The following is a 16,083-nucleotide window of genomic DNA, read 5'->3' on the forward strand; positions in this document are numbered from 1 at the left end:
GTGCTTTTGAACTGCTAGGTGGGCAGGAGCTGGGACTGAAAGACGGGAGCTCACCCCGCCGTGGGGATTCGAATCGCCGACCATACGGTCGGCAAGCCCTAGGCACTGAGGTTTTACCCACAGCGCCACCCGCGTCCCTTTGGAATGCAAAATGGGAAGTGTAAAAATTACTAAGACTCTTTCAGCTCCCAGATTTAAAAAAACAACAACGTGAGGCTTTTATAGGAACACAGGTAGCAAAAATAATAAAACTCACATCTTTTATAAGGAGAGCATGCAGCATGACATCTGTTAGGCCATTGTCCTGTAGTGAGGATAGCAGCGAAGGCTCTTGGAATACAAAGACCGTTACCACCTCAGTGGCTGTCAGGAGAGAAGAGAGAATGAGGTGAGTCACTGACCAGTACAGGTCCTCCTAGGCAGGACAACTTCGCAGGTAGGCTGAGAGATGACACCTCCCATTACAATGGCCCATTCCCAGAGTATGCTGTCACTGCTGGGAAACAAATCAAGAGGGAAGTGGTCCAGGGAAACCAGCTAAGAAACGTATTATTTATTATGCATGAAAGACACACTTACCAAGCAAGAAGAGTGATGGCCCATAGTATTCTGCATTGCTGATGATGTGCTTCAGAGAGGTAGGCAGAGAGCCATCCATCACTGCAAGGAGGAGACATAATGAATACGGCACGGATAATGCGGTAATTACATAAAGCACTTTCAGTAAAGTTTCCACTAAAAATGCTGCACCAATAAGTTTTACTTTATCACCTTTATAATATGCAAAAATGTACAAAATATTCTGTCACTCTGTACAATTCATTCTGGTTTTACTAGTAATGGTAAAGGACAAGGAGCTTCTTAGGGCAATTAAATCCCTACCCCAAACCACCAGAAATATTATTCAGCAACTCATTTGGCTTCCAAGGATGTCAGTAACTATTCTCTGCACGGTTCCAATCATATCTTTACAATAATGGGCTAGCAAATTTCTCTGGGTTTAAACAATGAAACTGGGATTCTAAGGAAGTCACATTCCACCCCCCGTTCCACATTTTGTGGTTTGCTTTGCACAAGATTAGACAATGGTGACTATTGCTGGGAAGTTCATTCCCCAGAACAAGAGCAACTTCCAAAAAGAGGTCTAGTGTGACATTTCACACTTTTACATCTGTGTAGGATAGAAATACAAAAGTCACCAAAGAAAGCTAATGAATTCTCAGATTTCCGTTCAAACATAACATTCACCATCTGAGATGTAAAATTTAACCAAAAAAAAAATAACAAAAAAAGAAAAGAAAGCTAATGAATTCATAGAGATCTGTTGCCCAAGTAGAACCAAATTGGAGGAGGATGGAAGCATCCCAGGAGACTCCTGCCTTTAGCTATGTAGCCACCAGCATTTACAGGCTACTATACACCACAAAGAGACAAGCATCTTGTCATTATGACAAGATGGTCAAGGGAGAGCTGGTTCAAGAACTGCTGGCTTAGCCCAAATGCTAAGGCAGTCTCTCACCATGCCGTATGCCATCTGAAAAAGCTGGGTCCTGGATGGCCTTTTTCAAGAAGTTCAACATGGACTTGAGAAGTGCTGCTCGCTGAGGGATACACTGAACTCCTGGAATAAAGAAGGAATCCAGAAAATGAAATCAATCAATGGAAAACACTCCAGTGGTACAACAAAAGCTCTTTTATACAAGTCAATACATACCACTTCGGGGTGAGACTACCATGTTTGTGCTGCTGCTGCTACTGCTACTGCTAGGAGTGATGGCACTTGGGGCCCTTGTTTCAACCACAACTTCTTGTCGATGTTCTCCAGAGGTGGAAGGCCCAGGGCTGCTTTCCATGGCTACGTCAGAAACTAGAGAAATGGAAAGATATTTTACAGGAAATAATTGGACTCAATTGTGCGTGGGCGCAGGGGAGGGAGAGATATACTCAGCGTAAGACAAATTAGCAGAGGCCCTTCACAAGTTCCACCCTATGCCTGCAAAGCTATAGCTGTGGGAATACCCTATCTTTCATTTAGAAGCTGTATCTTCTCTTTGCCGACACAAGATGACAGTAGGCATGACTTCTTTATCATCATTTTCCAAAACTCAACAACCTAACCTGCCCTAGAACAACAGACTAATATTACTTCTCCCTATCTATTCTCTCTACACCATGTATAATTCTATCTTGCCTCACCCTACCTCACCCATTTTCTAAAGTAAAAATCCCAGAGGATCCCCCAACACTCAAAAAGTGCTGAACCAACTCTGCCAAACCACACACCCGAACAAAACTGGCTAAGCATGTCAAATCTGCCATCTATGGAGAATGCATGAAGTTTACCTTTCATCTCACAATTCTACTTAATTCATTTTATTTCAAAATCCAGTTCTTGAAAGGCAGCAGAAGCATCCCAACTGTATCTAACATGTAACATTTTAGCTATAGCTCTATAAAACATAGGATTATTAAATCTCTTTAAAACATAATAAAAGCTAACAGAAATACATCAAGTTGCAATTAAAATAAAATCCAATACTATCTACAGATACCGTTTCTGTAGATTTTCCTCTCTATGTTTATTGGTTCAGTAAGCTATAAACATTTCTGTAAAAGTGACCAATAGCTCTTATGAGATACCTTCTATGTCTGTCTCCATCTCTTCACCCTCCTGTGTAGTGGTAGCAGCAGGTCTCTGGATCTTTGGCTTTATTACAAAGGGACATTCCCTCCGACACAGGTCTGCCTCATGCTAAAACACAAAGGAAGCTATATGTAAAAAGAGCTTTAAAACAACTTGAGTAGAGTTAGCTGAATCACTGGTATCAATGATTGTGAACTCTGCAATAAAAATGAACAATGGCTGTGAAGTCAGGCCTACATGAAGAGTATGCAATGAATAGCAGTTGACACAAGAATAAAGCACAGCTACCTCTAGTCTATAGATGAAGATAGAGAGGCCGCTGTGAGACTGGAAAGCTGCCATGTCTAGGTTTGTGATTAAGTCCACCACACGGACTGCTCTGGTCACAAAAGTGATCTGGTCCTGTTCGTCTCCTAAGAACTTGATCACCTGGGAAGAAAAATGTAAAAGCAGGTAAGAATGTGTGAATGCAGGAGCCACAAAAATGATAAACCCATGGGTATAACAACCCACCATTTTCAACTGACACTGGGGAGAACCCAGAATTTCAAAAGAAAACACCTAAGAAGTTTGTTGCATCAGATAAATGGTTCATCTAGTCCAGCATTCAAGCAGGACCTAGGCACAATATAATATAACTCTTCCCCTCTCAAATTCCCTAGCAACTGGTATTCAGAGGCACGCTGCCTCCATACTGGAGGTTAACATATGGCCATCTTTGCTAGTAACCACAAGGGTGCCAGCATTTCCCAGACAAAGCCGGGATTCATCTGTTGAAAAGGGAGTCCAGGCGCAATTGTCAAAAGTTGGTTAAAATGTCCAGGTGTATGGCAGCCCATATCAGAAGTGTTTGGGGGGGGCTGGGGGGGAGGGAAGCTCAACAACTTTTGTGTCCAGATTTTCACTTCTTGAAATACGGTAACCCTAAGTAACCATTAACAGCCTTTTCAACTACGAATGGGTTCAATCCCCTTTTAAAATTATTCAAGTGGGCTGTGATCATGGTTGCGATCAATGCATCTTCTGAGGGTGAATTCTACAGTTTAACTATGCACTGTAAGAAGTACCTGTTTTGCCTATCCTCAGTCTCCCATTATTCAGATTCGTTCAGTGACCCTGGATTACTGACTTATCCACTTTCTCTACACCAGGGGCGTCCAACTCCCAAGAGACTGCAATCTACTCTCAGAATAAAAAACTGGCAGTGATCTGCCCATGGGGGGGGGAATCAAATTTGCTTAGCTTTTTTAAGGGGGCCAGTCCAAATTTGTTTAGCTTTTTGGGGGGTGCAGTACTTCTGCTGCTTTTGGGGGGGCACACCATAAATCGCTTTAAAAACATTAAGCACTACACCGCTCTCCCCAGAGGCTGAGCACCAGGAACAGTCTACAGCCGCCCGATTGCATAAGTAGACAGGCACAGCCAGGGATCCGCGATCCTGTCAGAGTTAACCTGTTGCAGCCCGCTGGCTGGAGCTTCCAAAACACCCATGTAGCAGGGCGGCGGAGGCATCTGAGCAACAACTGACTCTCGCCAGGTCAGGACAGCACGCGCAGGGATGCTATCCCCCCCCACACACACGCGGAGGAAAATGAGCACGTGATCTACCTCTATCACTCTGGGATTGACCTGTTGGACACCCCTGCTCTACACCATACTTAATTTTATATATTTCAATCAATAATGTTCCCCCTTGCCCCCTCAAAGACCCCAAGGCTGTAACTTTTCCTCAAAGGGGTGTGTGTGTGTGTCTCCAGTGCCCACTGATCATTTTGACTGCCCTTTTCTAGTTCTATAAGGCCCTTCTTGAGGTCTGAGGACCAGAACACAACAACTAAAGTCACAACAGCAAAGTTAGGCTACGGTTAAATGCTCTGGAATGTCACCAAGCAGTTTGATTTCTCAAAGGGCAGCTACTATGCCTAATCTCGAATGCTATTAAATCAGAGCTTGGCTTGACAGAACAGGCATTTCAGTTGAGACAAACCAGATACACATATGCATGCATGCTTTAGGCGCCAATACTTATGAGCCAATCTTTTCTACTCTTAAGATAGTTTCTCGGCCTCAGAAACTGGGCTTCCCTATGGCTGGCATTCAAGATTTACCAGTTTTAATTCAATAGAAACAAATTGGCAAACATCTGCAGTCTAACGGGAACAGCAGCAGCAAGATGTGGAGGCGAGGGACAGAGAAGGGTATCTGTACACACAACAGTGCTCCAGTTTTCTGGACAACAGTTAAAAGAACTGCATGTCCAATTTTTGTCTGAGCAGAGTCCAGCAAACAGTTCTCTAATGTTTTGGAACTGGCTGCCTTACTCATTCTCCTGAGCATACATTACCTTCAATAAGGCCTCCATCATGCCACAGGAGACTAGAGCTTCACCTCCTGCATCATAGCTTGCCAGGTGATACAAGAAGGAAAAGAGTGCTGTGGCAAACTGATGTGGATATGGCTCCATGGAGGGATCTGGGAAGAGGGAAGGAAGCACCATTAGAATACAACAAGCAGAATACAACCGAAGTACATGTGAGATCTAGAAATACTTGCCGATCATGGCCTGTATACAGTTCCGGACTAGGACTGGCAAAAATCCGTGGTAGGAGGCAGTTCCAGTGCAATCAATAATACTACTGAGTTTTGGAGTCCTCTCCAAGTGCACAATGGAAGTTAACGTCCTCAGTGAGGCGGCTTTGATGTCCTGTCAAAGAGAAATGGGGAGATTAGGGATTTAGCTCCGAGGAGAATCGTGTGCTATATAATAATTTATAAATATCCACATATTCAGTCAGTATCAAAGGAAGCTGAATAGGCTAGTTACAAGCTCCAGGGAAAATGGCAGAAAAAAACTCTAGAATCTTTACAGTCCAACCCAATGCCAATACCTTGGGAAGGAACTAAGGTGAGTAGCATTGAGCTAGCTTTCCTTACCAACAAGTCTGGGCAGGAGAAGCAGGTCGATAGATGACGTACCATTAACTGTTTATCTGTTATCTGCAGTACATCCACTAGCTCCTCTATCAACCCATTGTATAGAATGCTGTTGGCGGATTCCTGCAAGGCATTTGAATACACTGTGGAAAGAGAGAGAGGCTTTGTTAAGAATTTGCAGCAGGTGACAGACATGGGGGGGGGGAGACAAACCTATCCATTATTTTAAGTGACACATAACTGGTTAATACAATTATGGTCTCTGATCCAGAAGCACAAGCTTCTACTGTACAAGCTATGTCCAGGTGCTCCAGATCAGAGGAAGAAAACATACATGGTTCTATATGGCTTCGTTTGGCTTCCCTCTGGTCCTTGCATTTGTTAGTCCACAACCTGAAATTCTCATTGCTATGAACCACAACCCCACCAACTGGCCATGAAGGAACAAGCATTTAAGTCAACCAGGCCTCTATGAAGCAATATCACAAATAAGCACAATAACATTTGTTCCCTGGCCTGTTAAATAATTAGGGGGTGGGAAGAGACTACAGCTTTCAAAGATGGCAATTTAGTGTAAAGTTCTTTATTTTTCTCAGACTACTTAAAAACCATCTTGGCTTGGGCTTCTCTCCTATGTTTTTAATATGTTTATGAAGCTGTTGGGAGATGTCATCACAGAATTTGAATGGTGTATCATCAATATATGGGCAACAATTAATGCTTGCCCTTTTTGCAGATCCATATGGGGCAGTGAAATTCCTGAATTGGTATCTGCAGCAGTAGTTAAGTAGATCTATAATGAAATTAAGAAGGTACTTAAGTGTACTTTTCACAAGAAACCAGAGGCCTTCCTCCTGGGCATGGTAGGCCAATTGGTGTCAAGGAAAGATAGGACGTTTTTTATGTATGCTACTACAGCAGCAAGAGTTCTTCTAGCAAAGTATTGGAAGACACAAGAACTACCCACGCTGGAAGAGTGGCAGACGAAGGTGATTGACTATATGGGACTGGCCGAGATGACTGGCAGAATCCGTGACCAAGGGAAAGAGACGGTGGAAGAAGATTGGAAGAAATTTAAAGTTTATCTTAAGAACTGCTGTAAAATTAATGAGTGCTAAAATGTCATGGGTAATGTAAAATAGAATTGCAACGATAAACGATTGGGTAAGAGAAAAAGGATTAAAGAAATTCGAACTATAAGTAATTGAAATTAGGGGTTGCTGAAAAAGTTTAAAACAGGGATGCAGAAAAGGGAGGTATGGGGAAGTCATTGAAATAAGGATTAAGAAAAAAAAGGATATGAAATTATACGTGTTTATATGTTTGTTTGTTAATGTGTTGTGTTGTGAGTTGTTAGTTTTTGTGTGTTAATATATGTTGCAAAACCAATAAAAATTTATTATAAAAAAAAAGTAGTTAAGTAGGAAAGAAGCTTACAGCCAACTTAAACTTATCTCATTGACAATATTGTGGTGGGAGTGGGAATAGATCTTATCTAGATTCGGGGGGTGGGGAGAGATCACAGATTAAGGTTGTATCTTAAGATACTGCTGCTTTTATATATAAAGGTGGCACTATGACACGTAGTACCTTTTTGCCAGGTATAACCAGTTATGCCTTCTCTGTAGGAGCAGCAGAGATCTGCGCTATGGTAATTTCCATATTATATTACTGTAATATATTCAGTTTGGGGCTACCCTTGAAAGCTGTTCATAAACTTCAGTTAGTGCAGCAGCTAAGCTAGTGGCTGGGACTGACTATTGCAGGCATAGGCAAACTCGGCCCTCCAGATGTTTTGGGACTACAACTCCCATCATCCCTAGCTAGCAGGACCAGTGATCAGGGATGATGGGAGTTGTAGTCCCAAAACATCTGGAGGGCCGAGTTTGCCTATGCCTGGACTATTGGAATCATCTCCTTGGTACCTAAAGATCTCAGCTGGTTACCGGTTAGTCTCTGGGAAATAAGTCAAGACTTGATAGCACTAACTCATCCGGGTCTAAATACTGATATATAGAGAGGACAGGCTGACATGTCCAGGGCCAAGTCTTTTTTCAGCAATGGTAGCTACACTGTAGGATTACCTTGATACACAGACTTGCTCACTTCATTTGTTGTGAGCCACTACATCTATCAGTTAAAAAGCAGCCTGAATACCTAAGTAAAGTATGTGACTCAAGAGTCCCCAGAAATGCATAGTACAGGAATTTCCCCGCCCTTACGCAGGGGTTACGTTCCAGGACCCCGCACATGCATGTGAAATTACATAAAGTGGAGAGCTCTCCACTTTAACGAGGAGGGCACATGAGGAGGAGAGAGAGACAAAGACAGAGACAGACTCTCACCCTGGAAATTGCTTGGGGCCACTGCCTAGCCTGTCCCAAGCCAGCCTGCCTGAGGGGAGCCAGTGCAAGCACTGGCGGCAGCTGGCCATGGAAGGAGAGGGCCAAGAACAGAAATAGTGCCAGGATGGGGGCATGGACACGTGACAGAGTGGCAAGGAAAAGATGCCTCCTGTCCTGCCCCACTGGTTGATCAAACGGCTGTTTATTTATTTCATGGCACTACATGAAAACACGGTCACGTGCAACAAAATAGAAAGTATCACTTTAAAGCCATCCCAATGTCCACTTGTATAAACTCATATTCTTCCCCTTTACTTTGGCCGCGCCACAGATAAGAATCCATCTGCCACCATGCTCACCTAATATAGAAATGGCATGCAGTCTGGCCTGAACAGCTTGCAACCGCTTTTTATGATTGGAAAAGCCATGGGCCAGGCGAATGTGTGTAAACAACAGCATCTACAAGAAGAAAACAGTTAGCAGTGTTGCAGTAAAGGCCCAAGCACCCACCATGACAATGCATCCCTTACAGGGTTATAACTGACACCAGTCACCTGGCAGGATCTACATATGCAACAGAATGAGATGCAACGAATTTTATTACTTCAGTCATATGTGTATATAAGTAAATATTGCAAGCAGAAAACTAGAACAAGGGCAGGGCATGAACCAGTCTCCCCAATGCCCTCGTTTTGTCTACAGAGCGCACATTCAAAATGCAATTCCTATTCTGAAGTCCCAGATGATACAATTTATTCTATTATCTCATTTAGCTATCTGTATAAAGGTGGCCCTAACGCACTCAACCTGATGCAATCCAGGGCAGTATCTGCTACTACCTTGTGTAACCATGTCACTCTCAATGGGTTTCCATTTCTCTATCTCATCACACTCTCCCCATTTTGAGGACACAATATGGAAAGCACACCAAAGTTAGCAGTATTGGAAACTAGAGCTCTCAACTCATTAAGCGCCCCACCAAGCCCAGAAAAAAATCCATTTCAAGTACCAAGGAGATTCATTAACTCAGTTTAGCTACTGAAAATCTCCGAAGCACAGCAAATTTGTTTTCCTTGAAACTAAACCAGAAGCCTCATTCTGTAATGCACCCAGAGCACCACATTGGTCTTTCCTGTCAATGTACCTGTTTATCCTTTGGGATGCTGTACATTTTGGTGAGGGATTCCATAATTTCAGAGGGACTTTCTGAAATCTGCATTGGATAAATAAGAGAGGCTTAGAAGCCAATACAAACGCAAAATTTAAAATATCATTCAATTAAGCAGGGGGAGTTAGCTTACCTTGTCAAGTTGTTCTATGTGAATATAATGTAGTGTGTTGCTGGTAGTCTGAAAAGGAAACAAAAAGGTTTCGGAGTTCATTTCCGATCTCTCATTCGGAAGCCATGGCAAAGTCACAACTGTGCCACAGAACTGCTTAAGGGCAGCCACCAAGAGCTACAGCTCAAAAATGAGTTGTGCCTTTGGCCAACAATCAGACCTGGCTTTCGTGGGGTATTTTAATCATATCCCAATATGGATTACTGTGCTGGCAACCCCTATTTGAGAAAGAGCTGCTGCCCCATAAATCCACATCTGCCCCATAAATCCATACCTAGAAAAAACAAGCATTTAGAGAAGCAAAATGGAGAAGTCTCTTCACAGGTGGACAGAGGTGTTACCTTGGAAGTGTCAAGGGTGTATGTATCTGGCACTGAAGTGTTCCCATTTAATTTGGGAACACTGTCAAGGTGTGCCATCTACTTTACACCCAAATACTCAGGGAACTGGAGCTACTATGTAAGGGTCCTCACAGGGCCTAGTGTGGAATTTGGGGAGGACAAAGTTTGAACTGTTTGGACCTGACAAGAGACCTTTCATAGAGTGTTTCTCAAGACGTAGGAAAACAAACTCTCCCTGAGATATGAGGGCAACAAAGTGGGCCTTCAACACCACTGAATCCCTACCACCATCACCACCACCTCCAAGAGTTAAAAGCAGCATGTTTGATTGCAGGGCACAGCAGCTACAGCAGAGGTAGGACACTGAGTGGACCATGACAACCTCCAAAATGAGTTTATCAAGCTACTGAAAGCATCTGAGAATAGGAAGACTGGCTGCCAGCATCTTCTCATACCTAAAGTAACTTCCTCCATCTTAGTATTCACTCACTGGGAGCAGAGAACCCCACTTCTCTTAGAAACTGAATAGGGAGCAACGTGCTATAGCCTTTTTCAATCCAATGTGGGCTTATTTGCCAAATCTTGCTCCCACCCACTTCCCTCAGAACCCTACAAGAACAAGTCTGTAGGAGACTCACCCTTTTGTCCACTTTGACCTCGGCCCCTGGCTCTGCATAGAATTCAAAGTGTAGTGTAGTTGCACTGGGAGGGTATTTCTGTGTACAGATCACAGTATGGAATCAGAACAAACCAGATGGCAAACACTCCCTCCAAAAAAAATCAAACCACCCTGGACTAGGGGGAGGTTAAGGGAGGGGCGTTAGCGTAACAAAGGACAATGCACCCTGGTGCTAAGAGCACCCACTTGCAGAAGTGTGAGTATAACCACCACCCCAACTCTCCTTACATCTTTTTGTGCACGTGGGAGGAGGAAGAGAGTTAAGATGTAAGAAGTTAGGATTAGGTATGAAGACATGGTGATGCAGAGGGAGCCCTGCTGATATCTAGGAACACAACAGCAATATCCAAGAAGATGCACAGACATGGAACAATGGCCTAGACCTGTGCCTCCAGCAGCCCCACAGGGTATGAGTAGCAATGCATATAAGACTACTCAGCCTTGCATCACTCAGCTCATGCAAGCTTAATGTAAAAGTTGAAGCAGCTGAGGGGGAGAATTTCGCTGGCCCCAGGTCAAGGGCAGTATTTCAGAACATGCCATCACACCTTATGGGCCTCACAACTCATATGAGCCCTACAGTTGGTGCACTTCCTGACATCGCTGTCAGCAGTGACGGTAGCGGCAAACCAGGAAGCACCTTAAAAATGATTTGCTTCCTATTTCCAGAAGTTTACAGTAACTGCCACTGTTTTGGTATGATAGCAGCTGTACCATCTGTGTTGATCATGCTAAGCCAACTGGGGCAAAAAGTGGTCTCCACCAGGATCAACACCCAGAATGTGTATGTTGTAAATGACTCTGATCATTCTCAAAAACAATACATCTTGAAAATACCCTATGTATGATCCTGCCCACAATGATGCTGCTTCACTCCAGAGTGTAGCCATTTCAAAACATAGCAAAAATCAGCAAAGCAGGCACTGGAAAGTTTTAAAGCAACAGGGCGGTTCTGATGAGGCTAGTAACTATCAGAACCACAAGCTGGCATCTCTCCTGGTTCAGGGGACCACCATGGACGGGGGAAAGAATTATGCAGTGAGCAAGGAAAGGGCACCCAAGAACTCCCACCCCCAAATACCCAGTATTCTTTCAAATCACACATTGCTTACCCTCAAGAAGGAAGATTATATATACCAGCAAAAAATGAGAGTTTCAGTGTCCAAATCTTGGTGTCAGAATCCCTAACCCTAAAACATTGTTTGAAGTCAAACTTTTCCAAAGCCTATGCCAGGCAATGCAAAGTGGCTTTTATATCAAATATATTGCAGAATCCTACTGTGTTTTAATGGACTCTTGCCCGTTAGGAAGACCAAATTTTCTTCCTGCAAGAGCAGAGTACCAACTATTTGCCAATTTGCTATTAAATACGAACAGTGTGAGAGGCACTATAAAAGACACACTTGGGAAAGGACTATCAATGTATTCACGTAAATCAGAAAAGCAACTGGGAATTAGTTCTACACACCATGAGTCAAGCTACCAACCGCAAAGTAGCAGAAAAGATAAAATTCAAAATGGAATACTTACCAGCATGTGCAAATCTCTACAACATTCTGCCAGACCAAAGCCATTCTCCTTGCCACCCCAACTCTGCAGGACAGAAGGAGGAGAACATAAAGGATGAATGAACCCCAAAACCCTACAAAAAACAATCCAGAAGGAAAACTCAACTGTACACTTCAGTTGGACTTGATCAATAGAAAATTGGCTATGTGAAGTTCTGGCATGCATGTTCTATTCACAGCTGCATTTAAAATCTCACTAAGTGCCCCCCTTCCCCCTATGACTCCAAAATCCTACTTAATGTAAACTCCTCATGATTGTTTCCAAAAGCAATTGACAAGTTCTGCTTTGTGGTAATGAAGGCTACCCAAAATGAAAGCCAACATACCACTGAGAAACTGCCAAGATACCATCCAATATGACCCAGCGCAACAACGCTGACTGGTAAAACGGAAGTTTGAGAGCTAAGTAACTGTCACAGGCTATGATAAAGAGCGCCAGTGCTCAGCTGCCTTCAGAGCTGCTTGAAATGACTCACTGAATCATAGTTTGTACCTGTGATGATAGTACTTGGTCTTTGCCACAGGCACACCTAAACTGGACCTTTTAAGAAAACAACCAGCTGCACATTGCAGTGTCACGTACATCATTGCTTCCTGTGATAACTGCAATTACAAGTGACACCAGAGTAAATTTCAACTGCTTTGAAAATGAGAGAAGGAATTGGGTCACCTTTGTTTTGTAATCTGGATGTGTAATCAAGCCACAAACAGATTAAAACTTAGTAGGTTGGATCCAGAGAAAGATGAGTGGAGCCACCTACACAGTGGCTTATATTTTACTTTATTATAGTTTCCAATTATAAACAAAACAGAAATACCACCAATAAAATACAGAAAATAAATCAAGAACATAAAATAGAGCAGACAGGGAACAGACATAGTATTTAAATATTGTTTTCGAAGAAAAGTTTTACAAAGCCACTCCTGTTTTCCCCCTGAAAGTACACAATTCCCTCAAAGTGCTTTGTTTTAGCTGTGTGTCTGTCCCCCCCACCCGCTTTTTTTAACCTCTCAATTTTTCTTCATCTGCCTTCAGACCTTTTGTACCATACATTTTTACGCTGTACTGTGCAGAAGGATTGGTGGGAAAACACATCACGTGAAACAGTCCATCACACAATCAGTTACAGGACTGTACCTCTCAGCATGCTTAAGAGGTCTGGTCGACCAAAAATATACCACCTCTGAAGCTAGTCACAGACTGAACTTCCTTTATATACCTGGCTGCATGCTGCTTTTATCACATTATCACATAGCAGATAAAAAGGCAGTGCTCAAGGAATCTGACGCCTGCTCTCTGTCTCAGATTACACCACACCTGCAATGTGACAGAAAGCCACAAGAGCAGGCTAAACTGTAGCACAATGATCTTCAGGATTACTAGCTTCATCATTAGGCTCAAAAGTCTGTTTAACAATACACAACCTTTCAAAAGGAATTGCTCCCACAACAAATAAAAAAGTGGCTATATGAAGAAGACCCCAAAGCAAATAAAATTAGACAATTCAGGCTTTTAAGTCTTAATACTTTGACAACGGGAATACTACAAATAACTACATACCTGTCTGGAAACCTCAGTACATAATAAAACACTAAGTAAGATGGGCTGATGCAAACAGCCCAAAAGGACAAACCAGATTTAAGATGTGATGCCTAAAGCCTTAAATTTAGGAAGCAGAGGTAGAAAATGTGTCAGAGATCTTACATTTTCTATTGCTTTGAGCAAATCCATTTATATTATGACTGTCAATGCTCCAAGTTTGTCCCACGTGAGAGAAACGGATTAGAATAATTCTTTACTGGAGACATTACATTTTTGATCCATCAATATGGCTTCTAAAGGTGCATTATCTAAAGAAGCCATTAAGCCAATGAACTTCAACTTTCTTGCAGGTCTCTTTACAGCTCCTTACCTCTGCCAAATGCTGTAGCCGGGACAGAAGAGGCATCCTCTTGTCAGAGCCCAGGCGTGTGATGTAATTGGAGCGTTTGCTAAACACATACAGGAGGTTGAGCACTGCAAGCACCACTTGCATATCCGAGGATGCCAACAATGTTGTCAAGTGCTAAACGAAGAGCAAAGTATTTGAAACATTCCTGAAACTACCACAATCTTAATTTCCAGAGATTAATATTTTCCTGTTATAGCAAATAAATACTCTGGTCTTCCTTGCCATGTTCAGTCACTGTAGTGTTGTGGCTAACAGACTAAGTTATCAACCAGGAGTCCATAATTCAAACCTTGCTTTTGCTATGGACTCCATATGCAGCCTTAGGGCAGCTACAATCCTCAACCTACAATATGGGGAGCATAATACTAGCCTGCCTACTGGCTTTAAAATTTAAAAATTAAATGTGTGCTATGTAAACCTCTTGAATGCTTTAAATATAAAATTGCTAAGTATTTAAGAATTAAATATTTGAGTCCATCTGCCTCCCAGAATCAACAATATAGTGGGGCTGTCATTCTTGTCCCAACAGAAAAGCGGCTTCACACTATTAAAGCCATCATCTGCTTCTAAAACATGCTTCAGATGAGAGGCCCTTCAGCCCATCTAAATCCCAACCCTGCTACTTTAGAATTCTTTACCTCGATAGAGCTGTACAGGTGGCGAGAAAAACTGTATTCTATTAGCAGGGCAGTGAAGTTCAACACTGACAGCAATAAGGATTTCAGCTGTTCCCTCTCCGGCCTGTCGCAAACCAGCATCCATGACATGTTCTCCACTGTCTGCCCAGCATCTGCTAGGATCCCATCGAATCTGTCTAGCAGGTCCACCCAGTGGTAAAGTTCGCACTTAAAGAGGGGAAAAAGCACATTCAGGGAAGAATGACAGTGACAAGGAGAGATAACTGGACTTCTTGGAAAAGGGTCTGCTATACCTCCCGGGGGGCGGGGGAGGAAACCAAGCTATCCCCATATTCATCAGCTAAATACAGTGGACTCAAGAGCTAAGTCACTGGAGAGTAAAACATTAGATCCAACCCCCATGCGTGCTTATTTGGAAGTCCGACTGGCACAACAAGTAAGCCTGACTAGGATAAAGCTATAACTTTTACAACTCAATTATGTTAGAATTAAGGGGAAACAGGAAAATAAATATGAGATGGAGAATGAATGAAAAGATCTTAAATGATGAAAAGATACTGAACAAAGCTCAAGATCTGCTAAAGGAATTCTTCAAAATAAATATGGCTCAGTAAACAGATATGAGTGATATGGGACACAAGTAAGGCCTTCATAAGAGGATATTACATACAACAAAATGCCATACAAAAAAGAATTAGAGAAATATCAAAATTTACTAGAACCCAAAACACCGTGGTGGATGTCATCTCTGGAGGTAATCTCAGTAAAAAAGAAAAATATGGAGAAAAACTGGGCTACATACAACCAACTACTAAAAGAAGAACATGGCCAATTTAAACTGAAAACTTTTGAGGAAATTAAACAACATTGTACTGGTTGGAGGCAATACCATCAATTACACGACATATTTAATTTGGACCAAAAAATCGGCTTTGGAAAAGAAGAATCTAAACTACAAAAAGAACTATTACAAAACAAAAGGAAATTATTATCTAAAACCTATAATTTACTGTTAGAGTGGGAATTAAAAGATGAGGAAATAAAGGAGGTGGGCCCAAGATTTCGGTTATAATATCCAGATGGAGCAATGGGAAAAATTGTGGAAGCAAGACATTAGATTTACTGCTTGCTACACAATAAGAGAAAATCTGATAAAGATGATGTACAGGTGGTATATGACCCCCATCAGACTGGCCAAGATACACAGATTAAAATCAAATATGTGTTGGAGATGGAATAAGGCAGAAGGAATGATATACCATCTATGGTGGAGATGCAGGAAAATAAAAAAATTCTGGAGTAGCATCCATGAAGAACTAAAAAATATATTTAAAACATAATTTGAGAAAAAGCCAGAAGAGTTCCTATTAGTTATAGTCTCAACAGACATCCCTGGAGATAAGAAAATAAGTGTTTTTATATGCTATAGCTGCCGCCAGAATACCAATAGCTAAAAATTGGAAAAGGGGACATTGTTCCCTCAATAACGGAGTGGCAAAACAAGCTCTGTGAGTTTATAGAGTTGGCCAAAATGACAGCAGCTATTGGATTCCAATCAAATCAGAAACTGAGGAAAGAATGGGAATGTGTAGAAGAATATATGATAAAACATTGTTCCATAACAAAGTTATTGATATGCATT

At 42.2% G+C, this 16,083-nt stretch overlaps 1 protein-coding gene across 5 annotated transcripts in view; it reads right to left on the reverse strand.

Moving 5' to 3' along the window:
- Nucleotides 1-16,083, reverse strand: part of HUWE1 (HECT, UBA and WWE domain containing E3 ubiquitin protein ligase 1) — a 95,232-nt gene that overhangs the window by 58,058 nt on the left and 21,091 nt on the right. For 4 of the 5 annotated variants that reach the window (XM_083592574.1, XM_083592572.1, XM_083592573.1 and 1 more), the window contains exons 5-20: nt 14,442-14,648; nt 13,765-13,917; nt 11,814-11,876; nt 10,243-10,320; nt 9,225-9,272; nt 9,068-9,136; nt 8,283-8,382; nt 5,579-5,721; nt 5,198-5,348; nt 4,989-5,116; nt 2,933-3,073; nt 2,641-2,752; nt 1,715-1,867; nt 1,520-1,621; nt 580-660; nt 257-363 (exon numbers count right to left, since the gene is read on the reverse strand). In XM_083592574.1, the coding sequence (XP_083448700.1) occupies nt 257-363; nt 580-660; nt 1,520-1,621; nt 1,715-1,867; nt 2,641-2,752; nt 2,933-3,073; nt 4,989-5,116; nt 5,198-5,348; nt 5,579-5,721; nt 8,283-8,382; nt 9,068-9,136; nt 9,225-9,272; nt 10,243-10,320; nt 11,814-11,876; nt 13,765-13,917; nt 14,442-14,648 (1,836 nt within the window). The remainder of the gene's footprint in view (nt 1-256; nt 364-579; nt 661-1,519; nt 1,622-1,714; nt 1,868-2,640; nt 2,753-2,932; nt 3,074-4,988; nt 5,117-5,197; nt 5,349-5,578; nt 5,722-8,282; nt 8,383-9,067; nt 9,137-9,224; nt 9,273-10,242; nt 10,321-11,813; nt 11,877-13,764; nt 13,918-14,441; nt 14,649-16,083) is intronic. The other variant, XM_083592575.1, reaches the window with a different exon arrangement.

Source organism: Podarcis filfolensis (assembly GCF_964270895.1).
Source record: "Podarcis filfolensis genome assembly, chromosome: 17".
NCBI classification, from domain to species: domain Eukaryota; kingdom Metazoa; phylum Chordata; class Lepidosauria; order Squamata; family Lacertidae; genus Podarcis; species Podarcis filfolensis.